The sequence below is a fragment of the Pan troglodytes genome, chromosome 13 (assembly GCF_028858775.2).
Source record: "Pan troglodytes isolate AG18354 chromosome 13, NHGRI_mPanTro3-v2.0_pri, whole genome shotgun sequence".
NCBI classification, from domain to species: domain Eukaryota; kingdom Metazoa; phylum Chordata; class Mammalia; order Primates; family Hominidae; genus Pan; species Pan troglodytes.
Window position 1 is genome coordinate 35,049,976 of NC_072411.2, and position 23,065 is coordinate 35,073,040.

At 39.4% G+C, this 23,065-nt stretch overlaps 1 protein-coding gene across 6 annotated transcripts in view; it reads right to left on the bottom strand.

Annotated features, from left to right (window-relative positions):
• NCKAP5 (NCK associated protein 5) overlaps positions 1-23,065 on the bottom strand; it is a 996,333-nt gene that overhangs the window by 321,433 nt on the left and 651,835 nt on the right. For all 6 annotated transcript variants that reach the window (XR_010149730.1, XM_016949712.3, XM_016949711.3 and 3 more), the window contains exon 6: positions 719-806. Coding sequence is in view for 5 of the 6 variants with exons in the window: in XM_016949712.3 (XP_016805201.2) it covers positions 719-806 (88 nt within the window). In the remaining variant the exon portion in view is untranslated. The remainder of the gene's footprint in view (positions 1-718; positions 807-23,065) is intronic.

Genomic DNA, 23,065 nt, shown 5'->3' on the forward strand with positions numbered 1-23,065 from the left:
ACAGTGGGATAAGGGCTATCAGAAGGAGACAAAGACCTGTTATTTCACTGACTGCTTACTCTCTTTGGACCTCTTTAGACTCCTTGTTGCCTGAGGTGCAAGGCCAGACCCAGGAGGACTGCATACACCCCAGACCCCATCCAGCTCTTCCCTGTACTCCCAGTCTCACTGTAACTTTTTATTTCCAGGTCATTACTTAATTATCTGGAGATGCTTATTCTCCACAAGCCTGCTGTGAAGATTCACACCACTGCACTTTACCTAGGTGTCCCTTCTACCTGGAATGCCCTTCATGGAGTTCTCTATTCCACAGGCCCACCTTAAATGTCACACCTCTGGCAAGTATTTATTCCTCACCTCCTCAGCCAGGATGAGGCATTCTCTCTCCTGTGCTCCCGGAGAATGTTGTACACACCTCTCTTTTAGTCCTGGCCACAGAGTACTGCAATGCCTATACAGGTCTCTCTCATTCACCACAAACTTATTTTTTGCATCTTCTAGAATCAAATCTACACTCTGTTTCACAGCAGGAGTTTATGAAATGAATGAATTGAATAAATGTGTATGATTCCTCAAAACAGAGGTGACTAGGTGGCTCTTAGCACTGGGGTCTGGAACACACCTTTTATTTATCTCTGGGTTAGAGAGGACAAACCTAGAGAAATACAAGAAAAACAAGCAGACCAGTACCCAGCCAAGAATAATAAACATGGTGTACCTGATAGACCATTATATTAACAGTTTCTTCTTTTTTCTGCTCTGGAGATCCTTGACTCTGCAATAGATTTCGTACTGTTTCTTCCATCCTGAGAAACAAAAATATTAAGAATTTCTTAAAGAAGGTTTCTAATTAACACGGATCCACTCGAGTTGTAGAAATCACTCTTCTATGCGTATTTCCCAAGCTTCAACCTGGAAATCTCTTTTCTCTCTACTTCATCTTCTATTAATTATCTGTCATGAAGTCCTTTGCAACCATTCTTTGGGATGCCTCTACATTGTCTTTCTCTACCATTCAGGTCCCCCTCTTTATAATTGGACATCTAAACTCATGCACCTATCTCCCAATATCCCTCTTCACTTCCAATCACTTCTTTTTAATTTGATACAGTATCACTACATCAATCTTCCCGAAAAACCACTTTCATTTTCAAACACCAATTTTCAAAGTTAACACATATTATAGGAATGCATTCTTCCCATTAATCTACTGTCAGGTCTTTCTGTGATGGTCTTTCTATGACAGCACGTAAAGATTTACTTCATTCTTCTCAACTACAGTCATGCATTGCTTCATAACAGGAATACGTTCTGAGAAATGTTGAAATGCATCATTAGGTGATTTTGTCATTTTGCAAACAGCATAGAGTGTACTTATATAAACCCAGACGGGATAGCCTACTACACAACTAGGCTATATGGTATTACCTATTGCTCCTAGGCTACAAACCTGTATAACATGTTAATGTCCTGAGCACTGTAGAAAAATTATAAAACAATAGTATTTGTGTATCTAAACATACCTAAATATAGAATAGGTACAGGAAAAATACCATATAAAAGACTTAAAATGGTGCACCTGTATAGGCCACTTGCCACGAATGGAGCTCACAGGACTGGAAGTTGCTCTGGGTGAGTCAGTGAGTGAGGAGTGAGTGAATGTGAAGGCCAGGACACTACTGTACACTGTGAACACTGTACACTCTAAACACTGCAAACTTACACTGCACTAAATCTATAAAAAATATTTTTCTTTCTTCAATAATAAACCTTAGCTTACTATAATTTTTACTTCATAAACTTTTAAATTTTTAAAAAACTCGATGCTTGTAATGACATTTATCTTAAAACATAAACATGTATAAGTTATATAAAAATATTTTCTGTATGTCCTTAGTATATAAGTTTTCAAAAATTGTTTTAAAAAACATTTTTTGGCTGGGCACGGTGGCTCATGCCTGTAATCTCAGCACTTTGGGAGGCTGAGGTGGGTGGGTCACCTGAGGTCAGGAGTTTGAAACTAGCCTGACCAATATGGTGAAACCCCATCTCCACTAAAAATACAAAAATTAGCTGGTTGTGGTGGCAAACTCTTGTAATCCCAGCTACTCGGGAGGCTGAGACAGGAGAATCGCTTGAACCTGGAAGGCAGAGGTTGCAGTGAGCCAGGATCACACCACCGCACTCCAGCCTGGGCGACAGAGACTCTATCTGAAAACAAACAAACAAACAAAAAACATTTTTGGCTGGGCACGGTGGGTCACCCCTATAATCCCAACATTTTGGGAGGCTGACGTGGGTGGATCACCTGAGGTCAGGAGTTCAAGAGCAGCCTGGCCAACATAATGAAAACCCATCTTTACTAAAAATACAAAAATTAGCCGGGTGTGGTGGCAGGTGCCTGTAATCCAGCTACTCCGGAGGCTGAGGCACAAGAATCGCTTGAACCCGGGAGGCAGAGGTTGCAGTGAGCTGAGATCGTGCCACTGCACTCCAGCCTGGGCGACAAGAACAAAACTCTGTCTCAAAAAAAAAAAATTTTTTTTACATTATTTTATTAAAAACGAAGGCACAAACAAACACATTAGACTAGGCCTACGCAGGGTCAGGGTCATCAGGATGTCACCAGCCAACAGGAATTTTTCAGCTCCATTATAGTTTTAAGAGACCACAGTTTTGCATCCAGTCCACAGTTGACCAAATATCACTATGTGGCACATGAATGTGCTTCCTAGTATGTCATGTTGAGAATGTAAATTACTTAAGCATTCCCCTACTTATAAAATTTAAATTACTTCAAAATTTTTGTTATTCCAAACAATCAACATCTTCACACATACCTCTTTATACACATGTGTGTTTCTACAAATTATAATATATACATGTTATAATCTTGTTTTGTTTTAAATGTGTACCTCCAGTGATTCCCCATTGGCCCAAAGTAAAGAGTAAAGGAAACACACCCATTCCCATTTCCAGACATTTGCTTATGCTGGTGATACTTCTTAGAATGCCCCCTCCATTTAATCTTCCTATATTTCATCCCTCTTTTCAAATTTACCTTAAGTTTCACTTCCTAAGATATCTCCTCATTGATCTCCTGCTTCTTTGAATTCTTATAGCCCTATACTTCAAACCATTTACTCTGTCACTTAAAAATCCTTCACTTTAATGCTCAAATATTTTGTATATGCAGGTCTTATCTTCTGGAATAAATGACAACATTTGGTATAGGACTATGCCATGTATTTCTAATGTATCTCTCTCAATTGTAGATAAAATACATACTCACTAGACATTATTGTATGAATCCTTTGCTAATTCATTTTTTAAAGTGTGAAGTAGTTACTCTATGCCAGACACTCATCCTGTATGTTCAGACTGTGTCTGGATGACCTTGTCATTGGGGCCCACCATGAAGATTCATAGACCCAAACTCTGGGAGCAAGAAGCCTGAACTCAATGCCCTGAACACGATGCTCTCTGTCCAGAACCTGAACTGGTTATCTTTTCCAGGCCCATCTTGAAGCATGTATTTGAGTGACTCAGTATGACACTGGTTGAAGAGAACTGTGAAGAAAAGCAGGCTGATCCAGCTTCTCCCTCTTACTAAGGGCTTCTCGTATGACAAATTAAGGGCCCTAGGAGACCAGTGAATCCACTGATGTAGGAAGCCCATTGCAGTAAGCAGGATAAGACAGTTCAAGATGCCACCTTTCTAATATGGCATGTAACTACTCAGCAGCAGAGTGAGGAAACTGCAGACAACTGGGACAGGCCAGACCTAGATTATTAATTGGAGAAATTCTGCCTTTACAGAGGATGGCACAAGGACTCATTTGGGTTTTCAGGAAGATGGTGGGCGCTGGTTACGAGTACTCTAAAAATGATTTGTGACCACACATTTATACAAGCCACCTCTGCATGTATCCAGCTGAGAAAGCAGAAGCTGTTCCCTATATTTTCACAAATCTTATGTTATTAATAATAACTCAATTTAATAGTACTTTTAACTTGACAAAGAACTGTCTCATCTGTTCATCATTATAATTTACTTTTAAAAATCATTCTATCTATTTGGTAGATGAGAAACCTAAGGTACAGAAAGGTTAGATGGTTTGCTTAAGAGATCATGGTTAGTTGGATAGGGAGTTTGGATGAAATCATTTTTACTGACTCTAAATACAGCAGCCTCTTTCTACTTGACCTTATTGATATTCAGGAAAATGGTTTTAAATGAGTAAGAGTCTTAACTCCTAACTAGGAGTTACCTTGGAGAACAACTTTGGTGGATGAACCCAAGAAGGCAACAATACCATTTCTGACCTGGGGAGAGCATGAGAAAAACTAAGCTTATGTGGAAAAAAAAAAATCGGTGCAAAGAAGTCACAAATTCGGAAATAATAAGTGATCAGAACCCATTGCTAATACTTGATTTCATTTTATATAAACAAGCTCTTGAGTGGTATCAGATTTTCCATCATGTTTGCCGAACTATCATAAACAAGGAAGTAATGACAATGGTCCTAAGACTTGCCCAAGATCACTCAGCTTGTTCCGGGCAGGTAAAGGCCTGGTATCCTGGTTTTCTAAATATTAGTCTACTTTCTTCCCACCTTAGCACAGAAGCTGGATGTCTTCTTTTAATCCTTATTGCATTCATTTTTAAACATCTGACTTAAAAGTGGCCAAATAGTTAGAACTCGGTTAAAATGAAATCATATTATTTTTTACTAAGTTAAAACACAATCTTGTCTCAATGCGTATCTTGCTAAATTATCTCTTCTGTAAAATTACAAGCTATAAACACAAGTTGCTGGATCAAAAAGAAAAATATCTATTCACCTTTCCCCCATTTTTCTTGGCTTTATACTTAAAAAATAGGAAAAAGTGGGGGTGGACAGGAAATTGTTAAAACAATCTTGAGCAGTTCAGAACCCTTAGTAATATGGTAAACACTCTTCTGGCACTACTTCATGATTAATCAAAACCAATTACATTTCCCACCCAAGTCTTGGAACAGAGTCACAGGGCCCCATCCTAACCCTTGGTAAAAAATCAAGTTGTCCTATCTTTTTATAACCTCTATGAATCATGTCACAGAGAAAATGTTTTAAACCTGATAAGAATATGCCATTATTTACTCCCTGATGACATCTTTTTTAAAAAATTCTTATTTAACAAACTTCTCTATTTTCCCAAAAATCAAAGACTAAAGCATCTTCCATTGTTGTTTGACGCCCAATTACATTTTGCTTCATTTTATTATTTCGACGGCTAATGAATGAAAGTTTGCATTACTAGCCAGCACATAGTACAGTTCCACCATCTGTCTCCCCAATATGATTAAGAAATAAGCCAATTCCTCCCTCTCCCTCTGGTTCAGGCTTGGGCAGAGTTTTGTGTATTTTGTTTGTTTGTTTATTAAATAGCTGGTTGCAATTTATCCTTAAACACTCACCTTAATTCATGTCTTTTAGCTCTCCATCTCCTTCCCCCACCTGAAACTAAGACCATTTTTTCCCCTAAATATTGGTCAAGTAGCTGCCATAACTAAAAATATAGAAACCAAAATTATACTTAATGAGTTGTAATAAATTCTAACGTACATCAAGTGAACTATTTTTAAAAAGTTAACTCCTAGGACAGCCAGAGGAAACAAACTAAATACATATGCAAACAGTATGTCTCAGGTAACATTAGGTATAAATGCAGGCATTTTATTTTATTAAAATAGATTCCATTTTTTAAGGTACACACTATGTAATCAATAAATTCTTATTACACTGTTTCCTCTGGGAGAAGCAAAAACCTTGCTTAAGAAGGGCACTAAGTTAAAATTAGGGAAATTGCACATTAAAACTAATGCATGAGAAGAGTAACAATTCAAAAGCACCAAAGAGCAGGATCAGTGAGCCATTTTAACTAAATTCTCTCCCAGTTCCCAGGGGACCACCTTTGTCATTGACCTCCTTTTAAAGTACGGACCACTGGGGTACTTGTCACTGGATCTGTTTCCAGTGTCTCAAGAGCTGGTCCGTCTAGACACCAAAGGAAGATCTTTCTGAAAGAAAATGTTAAAACACAGTGGTTTTCTGAACTCTTTCATGGTAAGACAACACTTGATAATATCAAAGGCCTTCTTTGTAATCAGAGACTATGGATTGGACTTTGAAGACCTGGACTTATTCAATAATGAAAGCAGTGTTGGAAAATATGGCTCCAAGCTACATTAGAAGCTGATTATTCCAACATGTAAATGACTGTGGGCTTTTTCACATGCTTTCCCTCCAACCCCAACCCAAAATCTAGCCCTCTGTTTTGATTAATGACACTCTAGGGACTGATCCAATTATTACACCAAATTGTTCTTTTTGACCCCTATATTCAGATATTTAGTTGAGACTAACTTCATTTTTGACAGAAATAGAAAAGAACAGAAAACAAGAAGCCACTCAAGAAGTTATTCTCCCCAACTCACACTGATAACTGATAGGGTTCATTCAGTTGAAGGCTGAACCAAATTAAATTTTGTTTTTAGAAAATATTTTAACATGTTTACTTGCTGATTAATCAAATGCCTACTTAATAATGAAATTAACCATGAAATTATTCAATATTCTTAATATTCTTCTAGTCAGGTGAGAGGCTGCAAGAAGTGCCCACCACATTCCCTTTGATTCCCCCATGCCATGAAGTTTGTCAAGAGCTGCTGCTGAAACTTGCAAATTGCTTTTCTTTGTGTTTCATTGTATTTGACTCCCAATGTTCTCACTTTGAGAAATTGTGTCGATTTAAGAAAGGGTCCCACCATGACTGAACTTCATTTAATGACAGGAAGAAAGAGGCTGCAGTTAAATTAGAAAGAGGCAGGGGGAATGGGGTCCTTGAAGCATCCCTCCCTTACCCTAGGCTTCCCTCCTAGGAAACCTGACACAACACAGCCCCATGTAGAGAACAATGCTCATCTTCTAGAGCCAATGGCAACAAAGAGGACCAGCATACTTCCCATATTGGCTGGAAAAGAAGGAATACTTGCAATAAAATACTAGCTCCCTCATATTGGATGCCTATGTAGTAGGGTTAAATATCAACACATACTTCACTTTGGATGTTCAAGACAAACAAAATTCATTTATTTGTATATAACCAAACTAGTCATTGCTTGAACCTCCACAATATGACTAGCATTAATTATTGTCCAAAACCCTAGTTTAAATCCTAACCCTAGTCTCTTATGATGGATTTCTAAAATTTTTAAATTTTTTAATTTTAAAAATTCAAAACAGGTGTCCATCAACATACAACTATCCTATGCATTTCCTGCAGTGGAATATATACCAGCAATCAAAAGGAGTAACTGATGTATGCAGCAACATTGAAGAATCTCACAAACTATGCTAAGTTAAAGAAGCCACACACAAAAGACAAAATACTGTATGATTTCATTTATACAAAGTTCTAGTATAGGCAAAATTAGTCTATGGTGGAAAATTTAAGAATAGCAATTGCCTTGGGTGGTGGCAGGGATTGACTGGTAAGGATATAAAGGAAATTCCTAGGATAAGAGTAATGTTCTGTAACTCTATAGGGATTTGGACTGCACAGGGTATATGCATTTGTTGGAATTCAGCCAATGTTACATTTAAGATTTATGTATTTCATTGTATGTAAATTTTATCAAAAAAAGAGAACTGTAAACACATATGGAACTCCAGTTATTGATATATATGTACACCTTGGGAATATGCCTTTGACTTACTTTTTTTTTTTTTTTTTGAGACAAGGTCTCACTCTGTCACCCAGGCTGGAAGGTTGCAGTGGTGCAATCTCGACTCACTGCAACCTTTGCTTCCCAGGCTCAAGTGATTGTCCAGCCTCAGCCTCCAGATAGCTGGAATTAAAGGCACGAGCCATCAATGCCTGGCTAAATTTTGTATTTTTCGGAGAGACAGGGTTTTGCCATGTTTCCCAGACTGGCCTCGAACTCCTGAGCTTCATGCCTCAGCCTCCCAAAGTGCTGGGATTACAGTAGACTTACTTTGAAATGCATCAAAAATATTTCATTTCAATTATTTAAAAATGCATACATTGAGGTTCCATGAGAATAAGGAACTCATTCAAGATGATACTCCCAGTAATAGTAGAGCTGATATTGGAACTGTTTGACTCCAAACTTGTAATCTTTTTCTACTGTGCCACATCAGCATTCACTCAAATATTTAAACCACCCTGGCATTTACTTGGCTGGGTATCAACATTTTCTGCTATACTGTTATCACGTGGTAACATCTGGATTGATGGGTTCTTGTTACTTGCAAATGCTGCACAGTTAAGCCCTCCGTATCTGTGAGTTCTGCATCTGTGGATTTGACCAGTTGTACACTGAAAATATTCAGGAAAAAAAAACTGCACAAAGTTCCAAAAAGCAAACCTTGAATTTGCCATGCACTGAGTACTACATTGAATCCACATGAATGAAGTGTAGGCGTCGTATTAGGTATTAAAAGTAATCTTGAGATGATTCAAAGTATACAGGATGTGTGTAGATTATATGAAAATATGGTATTATACCATTTTATATAAGAAAGCTGAGCATCCCCAGATTCTGGTATCTGACGAGGGGTCCTGGATTCGATCCCCCATGGAAACTGAGGGATGACTGTTTTTGCATTAGTCAATCTTTTCTCCCAATCAGATCAAAATTCTTCTAGATCCAGGCTTTATGCACAGTGATACAGTAGTCTTCTTAGCCATGGGGGATATGTTCCAAGATCCCCCCAGTGAATGCCTAAAACCCTGGATACTACAAAGCTCTATATATACTTTCCTTTTCCTGTACATGCATGTCTATGATAAAGTTTAATGTACAAATTAGGCACACTAAGAGATCAACAATAACAACTAATAATCAAATAGAATAATTATGACAACACACTGTAATAAAAGTTATGCAAATGTGGTCTCTCCCTCTCTCTCAAAATATCTTATTGTACAGTCCTCACCAATTTTTAACTGGTTGAACTTCAGGTAACTAAAACTGTAGAAAGTGAAACCTCAGAAAAGGGGAAACTACTGTGCATTATAACAACTATTTACCTGTTGAAGCATTTAAGACCAGCTATTCATGGAAATATATGTCCTGCCCACTGGGTACTCTCAATTCCACCAAAATGCCACAGAAAACACAGAGCCAAGCCTTGACCTGTCCCTTGCCTAAGGAAACCCTCCCTTCATGTTTTCTTAACACTCTGAGCTCTCCTCCTGAGGTCACTGACTCCTCCTTGTTTATGCTATTCATAGGAACTATGCAAAGCTTAGTTATTGGGTAGATATTTGATAAATTCTTTGTGGAGTGAATGATTGAACCTAATGGATTTTTTACCCTTGTTCATTCCCTGCATCTTTACATTTTCACTTCCCATAGACCTATGTATGCATGCGACTAGTCAGGGAAGTAGATACAGTGAGAAATGCCAGCAAGACTGAAGGGGCTATGTCTTCACATGCAGCTAAGATGCAAGTCCGCTGGTCAGATGTAAAACAAACCAAATATCTAACTGTTCTTTTTGTTACGTTGAATGTCTATATGCTTCAACTCAGCTAATTAGCTATGGTGTTTAGAACATTACCTTAATGAGGAAAGGTTCTAGATTCAATCCCTAACTTACCACTGTCGGCTCCTGGCAGACTAATCTCTGCCAAGACAGCCCACTGCTCTCCTACCTGGGAGAGAGAGGATAGGACAATTACCTTAATGAAGAACATATTTTGCATTGCCTCCCATATAATTTGCTTTTAAGTTTCTATTTCTCATTCTAATTCCATTGCCTTCCTCAACAAACTATCCTACCTTCCCATTTTAATTGCAATGCAAAGCTTCCCTCAGGTTTGTGAGTCTAAAGGAAAGCTGACTAATTTTCAATTCCAAGAGCAAATTGTTCATGTGGAAAATGCTGGTTTAGAACTGGGTTCTGCCCAACTGCACCACTTGTTTTCTTAGAAATGAGAATTTCCTCCCTTAGAAGCTAGCACATCTAAGCACGTAAGCAGGAACAATCCCCGGGTTGGTTGTGACTTGGATGCTCTTAACCCAATCTCTGCTTATCCTCGCTGCAATAGTTAGGAACAGTAAATCTACAGTGAACATAACTGAAAACTGCACTGAAACAGAAACTTACTCTGGATAAATGTTGGAGGACTGGAGTTTCTTACTTCTTTCCTAGATGATATATATTTTTAATTCAGCACAAATTTTGCAAGAATAACAGCACTGCACAGAAACCACAGCACTCTAATTCACTCATGAGGATGCAAGAGCATTCATAAACAGATCGAGAGATGCTAGTCCAATTTGAATTACTGCATCATATTCACTCCAGGGCCATCTCTATGTGAAGAGAAAGTGACATAAATTTTCTCCTAGGCAGGCTTGCACTGATCCTGCTTGGGGAGCTAACTGCATGGAGAGAGGCCGATTGGGAGAGGGCAGGGAAGCAGAGATGGGCATTCAGAGAAGTCCTGTTTTGCACATGGAGTAGAAGGAACTCCCCTGAATGTTAGCAAACAAATCTCAAGTGTTTTTGCTCAACAGTGGCAGAATACAAAATTGCATTTATGGATTCATGTGTTTGTAGAGTTCACACTCATCCACAAAGAGAGGGGGAGGGAGAAAGAATATCTCACATGTGCAAGTAAATGCCACAAAGGAGAAATACACCTCACTGGCTTTTACTTGCCTGGTTAACAGTTTGAAGTCAGGATTGACACTATATCCAGATAATGCACAACAGGTCTACAAAATGGGTTATTTCCCTAAATACAGCCAGGTTTTAAATTAATGTAATAATTATAATTATTTATCAGGGGAACCAGCCTGCAATATTTCAATGTAGGTTCTTTTCTATTTTCCCTAAGTGTTGGCCGGTCTGAGAAATAAAGAGAAAGAGTACAAAGAGAGAAATTTTACAGCTGGGCCTCTGGGGGTGGGCATCACATGTTGACAGGTTCCATGACGCCCACCTGAGCTGCAAAACCAGCAAGTTTTTATTAGGGATTTCAAAAGGGGAGGGGTGTACGAATAGGGAGTGGGTCACAGAGATCACATGCTTCATAGGGCAATAAAAGATCACAAGGCAAACGGCAGAGCAAGATCACAAGGCAAGGGTGAAATTAGAATTAATGATGAGGTTCCATGTCCCACTGGGCACGTATTGTCATTGATAAACCTCTTAACAGGAAACAGGGTTTGAGAGCAGACAACTGGTATGGCTAGAATTCGCCAGGCTGGAATTACCTAATCCTAGCAAGCCTGAGGGCACTGCAGGAGACCAGGGCATATTTCACCCCTTATCTTCAACTGCATAAGAGAGACACTCCCAGAGTGGCCATTTTAGAGACCTCCCCCTGGGAATGCATTCCTTTCTCAGGGTTATTCCTTGCTGGGAAAAGAATTTAGCAATATTTCTCCTATTCCCTTTCTGCAAGAAGAGAAATATGATTCTGTTCTGCCCAGCCCCGCAGGCAGTCAGACCTTATGGTTATCTCCCTTGTTCCCTGAAAATCACTGTTATCCTGTTCTTTTCTAGGATGCCCAGATTTCATATTGTTCAAACACACGTTTTAGAAACAATTGTTGCAGTTAACACAATCATCACAGGGTCCTGAGGCAACATACAACCTCAGCTTACGAAGATGATGGGATTAAGAGATTAAAGACAGGCACAGGAAATTATAAGACTATTGACTGGGGAAGTGATAAATGTCCATGAAATCTTCAAAATTTATGTTCAGAGATTGCCATAAAGACAGGTGTAAAAAATTATTAAAGTATTAATTTGGGGAACTGATAAATGTTCATGAAATCTTCACAATTTATGTTCTTCTGCCTCTGCTTCAGCTGGTCCCTCCATTCAGGGTCCCTGATCCTGCAACAATTATTAATGTGATTAATTTTATTAATACATAGCCAATAGTTAATATCATTTCCCATGTTCAGTCTCATGAGCTCATCTACTCAACTTCAGAACCTATCCTTGTCAAATGTGTCCTTAAAAAGGTCTTCAAAATAATAAAATTCCACAAATACATGCAGCATTAGGTCTGCTTTTTATTTTCTTGAGTAATCTGAAGCACAAACATTCTCTGATACCACTCAAAAAGGACTCTGAATTGCCAAGACAGCTACTTTAAAAATAAATCTATTATTTTGGGGATAGATCTTTACAGCTTAGAGTTCAAATCTTGGGAGACCTTGAAGACAACAGATGGCTGAATTTTTATTGGCCCCTATATTTATCTTTATTGGCCACTGTGTTTAGGAATAATGAAAATAATGTATAGTGAGGATACACCTTAAATTCTAATTAGAGGCCGTTCTCTTCTAGAAAACTAATGTAATAACAACCTGGAGCCTCTTTTCCCCCATTTGATAAAGATTAGTATTTTACAATTTTACCTTGGTGAAAGAAAAATAAATTATGGCCTGGACAATCAAAATTTCTTCTCTTGGCTGGGCATGGTGGCTCACACTAGTAATCCCAGCACTTTGGGAGGCTGAGGCAGGAGGTTCACTTGAGCTCAGGAGTTCAGGACCAGCCTGAGCAATATGATGAAATTCTGTCTCTACAAAAAATAAAAAAAAATTATCTGGGTGTGGTGGCAAAGGCCTGTAGTCCCAGCTACTTGGGAGCCTGAGGTGGGAGGATTGCTTGGACTCAGGAGGTCAAGGTTGCAGTGAGCCGAGATTACACTACTGCACTCCAGCCCGGGTGACAGAGTGAGACTCTGCCTCAAACAAAAAGAAAAACAAACAGAAACAAACAAACAAACAAACAAAAAAAGATTTCTTCTCTTAATATGCACCATGCTTTTAAAAGTTTGAATCTAATGTCAGGTACGCCAAATGTAGCTCACTTTGCATTTCACATAAGTTAATATTTCTCCACAGTTGTAACTGGCTCTTCATCAGATGGTTACAATCCCTAGAACACTTACTAAACAGGCCACATGCTGTCTGTCATGTTTCAAGATCTGTTTGGGAGTTTGAGTCAGAGAAAATTAAGAATTGAATGACTTGACTAAACTTGATTCTCACTGGCAAACTCACTCTAAATCTGATTCCCATTTTCTACATCTCACACAGTTTTTATTTTATTTTATTTTATTTGATACATGTTTAGTCATTAAAGCTTGGAGAGGTCAAACTAACAGTCACACTGGATCTGAATAATGTCCAAAGCAGCACAGTAAGTAGCCGGTGTTAATCTGTTGCTAATTTTTTTGATGGGGGTGTAAAAGAAAGGCAAGAAAATCTAATTGGCTGTATTTGGGATAAAATTATAGTGTTATATTTTCTGGACAAGAAGGTGGAACAGTGGCAAAGAGATGCTTTAAGAATCCACAGTACTGGCCCATCTAGCCACATGGATGCCAACAGCACATTCTTCACTGGGCCTGCTATTTAATTTGCATGCTTCTTGTGACACTTGTTCCATGATATTTCAGAGTAGCTTCTCTTAAAGAAGCAGATATTGTAAACCACAGCACATCCAGAAAAGTCGTGCTACCAAATCCTCTTTCAGCCTCAACTCTTGGGGCCATAATATGGTCAGTGTAACCTCAGGCCCTGTGCTCCCTAAGGGGCGTAGGTGGAGCTCAGTGGAGGCCCTCTCACCACTGTGCAACTTAGGACAGATCACATTTCCTGAGCCTCAGTTACCTGTAAAATGAATACATCCTCCCAGTCCTACTTACTTCAGAGAGATGTTATGAGGATGCAATAAGACAAAGTAAAAAATGCTATATATGTTGATACTTGTTTTTATTATGGTTTTAAAGATCCAGGCTATCTGAATTGTAAACCTTTTGGTGCTGACGTGAGAAGGGCAGAAAATTGGCTTCTTGGAAGCACCATCCAATCAAGTTAACACTTTATGAAGGCCCCTATCTGCTTTGTCTCTTTTTGAGAAAGTTCAAGGGGTAAAGCACCTCTCTCCAAGTTTCAGCTAGTAATTGGTTTAGAGAATAATCTATTATACTAGTTGGGACAGGCTAGGTTATGCTGGAGTAACAACCCCAACCTCTCAGTGACTGACTTACTGAATTTCTTATTGACATAAAGTCTGGGCAACTTCGGGTCTGAGCAGCAGGGTAGTCACTTTTCTTCCATGGGTAGGGGGTCTATGTCCTGGTTTCCCAGGACAGTTCAGCTCAAGCTTACTGTCCCGGCAAATTATTAACAACACCCCTTTCAGTCCAAAAATCATCCTGGTTTGGATGATAAAGATTACAATCTTCATATCAATGGAATGACTCAAATATTTAGCCTGCCCCACTCTCTCAATATGAAGTTTTCTCTATGGACAGGAAATGATAAACTGGAGAATGTAGTATGGATTTTCACTGCCTCATTCGAGAGCTGTCACTTCAGTTTAAGGGCCACTGGCCAGGACTAGTCACGTGGCCCAACTCACTGCTAGGGTAGCTGGTAAACTTAGTCTTCTGAGTGCCCAGCAAAGAGAAGAGAACCAGATATTGGTGCTAATACGCTGTCTTCTATGTGTGCATTGTGAGGACTGAAGATATATATGGGACTACTACTCAGTGACTGGCTGCCCAGCCTCGCTAACTTTTCAATTGTGTCCAGGTGACTCAGGGCCGAAATTCAAGCAGGGCAAGTAAGTGTTGCTCTTGGTGGCCTTTTCCCATTGGGTATTACTTTTTTCCTTTGTTGGTTGACTGAGCTGTCACTATTGAGGCTCTTCTCTCACCTCCCAGCTAGATATTGATTGTCACTCTCCTTTCCCTCATGCCAAATTGATCGCCAGCCTACACAATTACTTTCCCTGAGATCTCTGAATTGTCCACATATGCATTCCCTCTGGTCCGGAAATCTTCAAACGGACTCCTTCAAAGTCTGTTTTGCTTTGAAAAATACACTATCAAGCCTTCAGTAAGACAGTTAATAGACATGTTTTTGATGCAGGCTATTTTATAGCAAATATCTATAAACATGGAAAAGCAGCCTGTACTTGCAAAAAACTTTATAACCTTCCAAGATTCACTGGCAAGGAAAATGGAAGAGGTGATTTCTGTCCTGGTTTCTTGTGGTGTTGGTAAAAGGATACTTCTAATGTTTCACTACTTTTACCCAATATTTATTGTTTAAAATACGCAACTCAAGACACCTCAACAAGTAGCATGCTTGATCTTTAGGAACACTGGAGTATGAAAGTCTGTCTAGATATTTAATAGGTCAAACTAAAAACTGGGGGGAAAAAAGTCAATTTAAAAGGCTGCCTCTACATTAGATTGAAAACAAAACAAAACAAAACAAAAATGAACCCTGAGAGTAATATAATTTACACTGGGGTCTCATGAATGTGGATTTTGCCAATCATCAAAATCATCTGGTATTTGGATAGAAATTTTTCTGCCAGCAGCTATGAGAAAAATGAGATTCCTTCTCTTCTCCCCTTGCCTATCCAAACATCATGCATCCTCCAGGTTCCAGCTTAAGTCCCATCTCCTGTATTCCTGATAATTGTGGCCCACTGGAGTGTCTCCTTAGTCCTGAAATATGTTTTCCCTGGAACATTTGCAGGAAGACACTGAGGACTCTTGCTAAAAGTCTAGATTCCTAGGTCTACTTGAGACCTAGTAAATCCAAATATCTGAGAGTAGAGGCCAGGAATCTGTGTTTTAAATAAGAATATTCTTGGACATGAACTATGAGAAACTCCATTCTAATGTCCTCCTAACTTATTCATAGACTACCCTGGCATGGTTACATATGAACAAAATGATTTCATGTATGGGTTTCTTAGTTCAACAACTATTCTATAAGCTCATTAGGGACTCTTATGCATATCTCTAGTTTTTTCCTACTACCCACATCGCACAGTAGGTTAACTGTTTATCTTGTGTAGATGGAAATTCCCTAAATTAAGGAGCTATATATTGATTTACCTCATTTGAGGCATATTAGATGCTGAAAAATTAAAGGAAAAGATGAATCTAATTTTACTTCCAATGCTGGAAAGCTTAAAAGTAACACCTTATGTAATATGAATAATTGTTTCCTGATGTATTCATTCATTCATGTATCCCCTCATCCATTTATCTGTTCCTCTATTTGATAATCATCTGTTGAATGCCTATGATAGGCTTTGTGTGGTAACGAGTAACTTGAATGAAGAAAAACTGCCAACTGTAGGAGACGGGCAGACCCACAATGACCCCACAATGTATTAATGTATTAAGAGCCAGAAGAGGATGCCAGGGGCATGAAGAGAGTTGAGCATCAACAGAGGCTCTCTGGGCCGGGCGCGGTGGCTCAAGCCTGTAATCCTAGCACTTTGGGAGGCCGAGGTGGGTGGATCATGAGGTCAGGAGTTCGAGACCATCCTGGCCAACATGGTGAAACCCTGTCTCTATTAAAAATACAAAAAAAATTAGCAGGGCGTGGTGGCGGGTGCCTGTAGTCCCAGCTACTCAGGAGGCTGAGGCAGGAGAATGGCGTGAACCCGGGAGGCGGAGCTTGCAGTGAGCCGAGATGGTGCCACTGCACTCCAGCCTGGGGGACAGAGCCAGATTCTGTCTCAAAAAATAAAAATAAAAATAAAAAAACAAACAGAGGCTCTCTGGAGATGCTGATGTACTGAAGTTTTGAAAAATAAGTTGGACTTAGCTTGATGGAAAGGGAATTTTCAAACATAACTAATGATCTTATTCACAAATTTTAAATTGCTTATTATGATTTTCTTCATAAGAAATATGCTTTAGGTATGTGTAAAATAGTCTCTCTCTACTGAAAGTAAGAGCACTTCATTTTAGTTTGGTATACATGCTGGCATTTTAATCAAACACAAAGCATTATAGATCATTGTCAGCCCACCTACTTAAGGTTCTTCCAATGGAATTACATGCATTTAAATTTATGTTCACTGCTACATACATCCTACATCTCAATATCAACCAGGCCTCAAGATAATGCTCCTCCAATGTGTACATATGCATATTTGCAGCCCCTGTCTCATTATAATCCATGTATTTGTGCATGTATTCCCAACATTTTTGGGTGCTCAGGTTTCCTTTAGTGTTTGGAATATGTTCTTCTTGACCTTGGATGTCTATAAGGATATAAAGAATAACCACATCAGAATATCTGTTGCTAAGAAAGAACTGCTATGATAAAACCAATACCAATAACCACAACATTCCCCAACCACAAGATTGACATTAAACAATAGTCAAGTGTCTTCAAGTATTTTTTATCATGGAATACAAGCTTTTATACAGCACTTTTATTGTACATTCCTGATTAATGAAAAGGATTTTGGAAATACATTAACTTTAGGCCAAAATAGTGTCCATTTATTCTTAAATTGTCAATGGTACAAAAAAGAAAAAAGCAAGGATACTTGAGGGGAAAGGGCAGAGAATCTATATACTGAAACTAATTTTTTTAAAAAATGTCTTTGATATTTAAAAGCAATAGAAAAAGAAGCACAATTCTCAGATAATAGTCTAAAATAAAAAATAAGGAAAATTAAGCATTGATAAACACCAAATTCCCAAGTGATAGGATTTTTAAGATGTAAAGAATGAGTGATAATATACTACATTGATTAAGCTGCTACAGAATATCATGACACTATGCACAGATACACACAACATTATTTTCTATCTTAAAGCTGTGCTGCGGGATTTTTAGATCCAGGATTGTAAGATTTTCCCCCCATCTCACTACACAAACATGAGAAACTGTGCAGACCTTTGCTTTCTTTCCATCCACAGAATTTTACTGTAATATTGATAAAGACAATAGTACCTACGCTATACAGATGTTAAAAATCAAGTAATAAGCAAGATAACCTGATTCCAGTTATCACTGCCTCCCTCAAAAAAAAGGACTGTGCTGAAAGAAGAGCAGATTTAATTGTAAAGTGCAAAGACTTGCCCCAGATTGGAAAAGAGAGGGAAAGGGCCTGTTTTGCAGCAACCAGTTAGAACATGGTCCCCTAGGACTTAATTATCTATATCTTGTTAGGCTATAATAGGGGCTCTAAAATGATATTGCAGGTTTTCTGCAACCAAGAAACTGATTAGTGAAGTTGAGTAAATCAATTGTCAATCTTCTTATGAGTGAACATGGACAGCAACCCCAGCCTTCAATAGAGAGCCTTCATTATCACACAACAGTTAATAAGCGTGGCTATTTGAAGCACATCAATACAGAAGAGGGAGCTTGTATCCACATCAACTGGCAGTGTGTTTGGTGTTGCTCATTTCCTGATTTTCAGTTTGGACAGAAGGGATGATTATCATTCTGTGAACCACGTTGCTGATCTCCTTGCTTTGACACCATACTCTTCAGGGGAATTCAATATGTTCCTGATTATCTCAATTTCAAAGCCAATTAGAATATTTACAGATGCGGAGGCCCCTGAGCCCTCTTTTGCATGGCTATTGCTGGACCCCTTGCTTCCATTCTCTCTTTTCTCTTCTGGACCTCTGCTTTCATCCTGCCCTCTTCATAGCTGTTTTTATCTCTCCACCGGATCTTCTTTATCAGATGGCAAGCAAGTAAATTTATCCTAATGGATGCCTCCTTTGTCTCCTTTCTCCCATTGCAATCTATTCCTCTTTTCTCCCTTCTCCCCACTACCTGTTATAAAAAGGAATTTATATGTTCTGCTTTCACATTTTTCCTCGACAAATTAACCTCAACAACTAACTTCAATCTGACTTTGCCCTGATCACTATACTTACAGTGGTTTATTATTTTATTTTTTGAGACAGAGTCTTGCTCTGTCACCCAGTCTGGAGTGCAGTGGTGCTATCTCGGCTCACTGCAAGCTCTGCCTCCCAGGTTCCCGCCATTATCCTGCCTCAGCCTCCCTAGCAGCTGGGACTACAGGTGCACGCCGCCATGCCTGGCTAAGTTTTTGTATTTTTAGTAGGGACGGGGGTTTCACCGTGTTAGCCAGGATGGTCTCGATCTCCTGACCTCATGATCTGCCTGCCTCGGCCTCCCAAAGTGCTGGGATTACAGGCGTGTCAGAGTGGTTTCTTATCATCAATGGGCCTGAAGTCCTCCCCTTCAATGGCTTTTTCTGCATCTTTCTGGTTATGTATGTGCCTGCACTGGCCACCCCTTCCCTCCTGAAGTTTTGCTCTCCCTTGCCTCCATGACTGCCTTCTCCAGAGTCTTCTCCTTCCTATCTCAGTTCCTACTTCCCTCTTCCATCAACTACAGATGGCCACATCCCTGTTTAGGATCTCAGTCTTCTGTTTGCCCTATCTGCTCATTCTGTCTCTCAAATCATTTACTGCCCCCTTTCCTTCAGATTTCCAAACCTAAATCTCCAAGCCTACACCTGGCTTTCCCATTACCTACTGGGCATACTCAACATGAGCCCCACCAGCACCTTGCTCTCAGCACATCTACAGGTGCCAGTCACCATATCTCACATAGGCTCTCTGCCTTCTCTCATCTTTCTTATGAAATCTGGTACTGTCTGCCAGCCCTGGGCAGCATTCTCACCCCTTATTATTATCCTGGTGGTTCAGGAGTATAAAGCCTGGGAACTGCATTTTCTGACTCCACTGTCTACATTCAGGAACTGTTAATAAGGTGCACCAGCAGGGTTTTGAAAGCTGAAAACAGGTGACATTTTTCTTCCTCTGCCAACAGTGGTGGGATTAGCGTGTGCTTTGGCAACATTAGGTTTTGGCACAGCTGGCTGGATTCTGCACCCTCCTTTTTGTCAGCAGGCTGCAGGGCTGCTGGGCTGTTGTGACACTCACAGCAGCTCCACACATTTTCCACCTTTGGTAGTGTATTAGTCCGTTTTCACACTGGTGATAAAGACATGAGACTGGGCAATTTACAAAAGATAAACATTTATTGGACTTACAGTTCCACATGGCTGGGGAGACCTCACAATCATGGTGGAAGGTGAAAGGCATGTTTCACATGAATGGCAGCAGGCAAAGGGAGAGAGCTTGTGCAGGGAAATTCCCATTTTTAAAACCACCAGATCTCATGAGACTCATTAACCATCATGAGAACAGCGCAGGAAAGACCTGACTCCACAATTCAATGACCTCCTACTGGGTTCCTCCCATGACACATGGAAATTGTGAGAGTTACAATTCAAGATGAGATTTGGGTTGGAATACAGCCAAACCATATCAGGTAGCATCAGCAAGCTCCTAATTCAGGGACCACAGCTCAGCCTGAACTTGACAGCCATTAGAGGCCCTCTGGACTTTTGCTCCTTGAACCCTTTTTTTGTGTGTGTGTAGGCACCTACATCCTGGTTTACATCCTTCTGTGTTGGAAGTGTCTTCACAGGTCTCTATTTTCCTGACTGACAATGATACCACCCCAGTCACAGGATGAATGGCCTGGAGCATCTTTTCAACTGCTTTCTCTTTCCCATCAAAATCCCAACTCTTCCCAAGCACTGCCAATTCCTTCCAATCAACAGCTTCCTCTTTCCTTTACCAATGCCTCTATTTCCTGTCCTTGAACTGCTCTTAAAGTCTTCTAACCTGTTTCCCTGACTAGTGAGTCACTCCATCATCCTCACCCAATAGCAGGTCAATCTCTTCAAACAACAATTTTTATCATTTCAATTATTTGATTGAAAACCTTCCATGGACCCATCCTTACTGTCCACAAGACAAAGACTGAACCACACAGCAAAGCATTTGAAACACATACTTATTCCTATGCCCTTATGTCTCCCTGTTCTTCCTCATGTACTATATGTGCAGATAGCCATGGATACTTGGGATTTATTCTTAAAATATATGCCTTTGCTTTCCTGCCTCCAGATCTACTTCTCATTTTCCCTCCTAGAATGTGACTCCCATCCACCACCAGTGAAGCTATTCAAATTCTGCAAGAATTAGTCCAAAAGCCACTAGAAATCTCCATCTCCAAATGGATTCCTGCTGCAATTTAAAACCTAATCTATATGATTCATCCCATTCTCAGTTTTGCACCTCATCAGGTGTGTTGTCCCTTATGGCACAATACAGGTACCACTTAACTTTTAGTTGAATTATACTGTCTATGCTGGGCTTGATTTTTTGGTTTATCAAACTTTGAACACCAGGAAAAACATTAGATCAAGTTCACTTACCATGTTTGTAATCTAAACTAAAACTTAACCTTACTGAGATCTGGGTGCTGTGGTCTTACCACAATTTCAGCCTTACGTTTTCAATATTAAATGATGTACTCCAGTGAACTGCCCAAGCCTCTTTGGCAAATGGTGGTTTTATAGAGACTACTGCTTGAAATCAGTGGATCATGAGATGATAAACGTTCCCATGTATAATGTTTTCCATTGAAAGACTTTCTAATTTATAAGCAAGATCTAAGATTCTAAATGGGTAAATACATAAAGTTGATTCACATAGAATTGCTGATATTTGATCACAATTGACCTATAAAAATGACAGTTTTATATGGTTCAACCTAATAAACACATTAAAGTAAATTTTGATGCATAGTATTTTTTTTCACAGCAGGGCTCACTTTATCTAATAAAGCACAATGAACACATACACTTTATAACAGATAAGCCAGATGGTAAAAGGCTTTAATAATGACAGCAGTAATCATGATTAATATTCATTGAGCACTTGCCATATACCAACCATCATGGTAAGAATGCTACATAAATTATCTCTTTTTTTTTCTTATCACAGCTCAATTTTAATCACCATTTGATACATGAAGAAATGTGCTGCTTAAAGTGGCCAAGTAATTTGTCCAAAGTCATATAGGTACTAATCGGTGAAAGAATTTGAAATAAAGAAGACCTCTTCAAGAGTTGTCATTTTTGACCAGATAAAATAACCGAACTCTTTTTTTTTCTCCTGGAGACATTCTGACTTTTCATTTTTTGGTCCCTATACTAGGAGGAAGGATGAAGAATAAATATAACTCATGGAAGAGCTCAAATCCCAACTCCTCCACAAAGCCTTCCTTGATCACACGGCTCTGATCCCTCTGTTCATTGTACTACTCCTTGGTCATGAACATGTCTGAATTTTCCAAATAATGATAAAGCTTCATCAGGGTAGTAAGCATGTTGAATGTGCATCATCTCCTGGAGCAAGGAGTGGACATTGTATTTCCATCCAAACACAATCCATTCATTCGCCCACTAATTATTGAGTCTTAACATTGTTGGGTGCAAACAATCCTGAGATACAAGACCCAGTCTCTACTCAAAAGGAACTTACTACTGCTTAATGAGGAGATGAACAAGTGTGTCGACACAATAGCATGCAGTAAGTACCATGAGAGAGGTAGCTAGACTGTGCTGAGAGGAGAGATGTGGGCCACCTGGAAGTGGGAGGGCAGGGGATTTACAGAGCTTTTCCAGAACTGAAACTGTTGTGGTGAAGCCTGGAAAGGTAAGAAGTCCTCGCCAATGGAAGGACTTAAGAAAAGGCTGTCCAACAAAAACAGCAGGTACAAAGGCACAAAAAAGCCTGCAATGTTTGGGTGGCTGTGAGTACTGGCATGGCTCTAGGACATGAACAAAAAAATTAGAAAGGTGGGAGAGAGAAAAGAAATAGGAAGGAGAAATAAAGAAAGAAGGAAGAGAGCAAATTTGCTCTTGAATTTAGCAAAATTCAGATGACAGTAAAATAAGTAGCCCCATGCTCCGCAGTAAAACCAAATAAAATCCGAGCTACTGTCCAGTGGCCAGATCAATGCCAATGACCCTGAGGCCCAGGCCTACACACAAAAGAGCTTGGTGTGTGAGAGCACATGAAGTCTGACGATTTATAACAGATTTTGCAAATGGTTGGTAATACAGTGACAGTGGCACAAAAAAAGGTGATGAAAATAAAGAAGTTTCTATTTCTACCTGTTTTGATAATAGCGGCTCTTTAGCTGAACAGATGGTGCATTTCACCAAAATCTGATGGAAACAAATCTTTACAGGCCTTCCGTGTTAAGAAATAATTTCACAGCCTTCCCAAGAGATTTGGAATGTTCTTTGTCTAAATAAATATAATACAAAGAAAA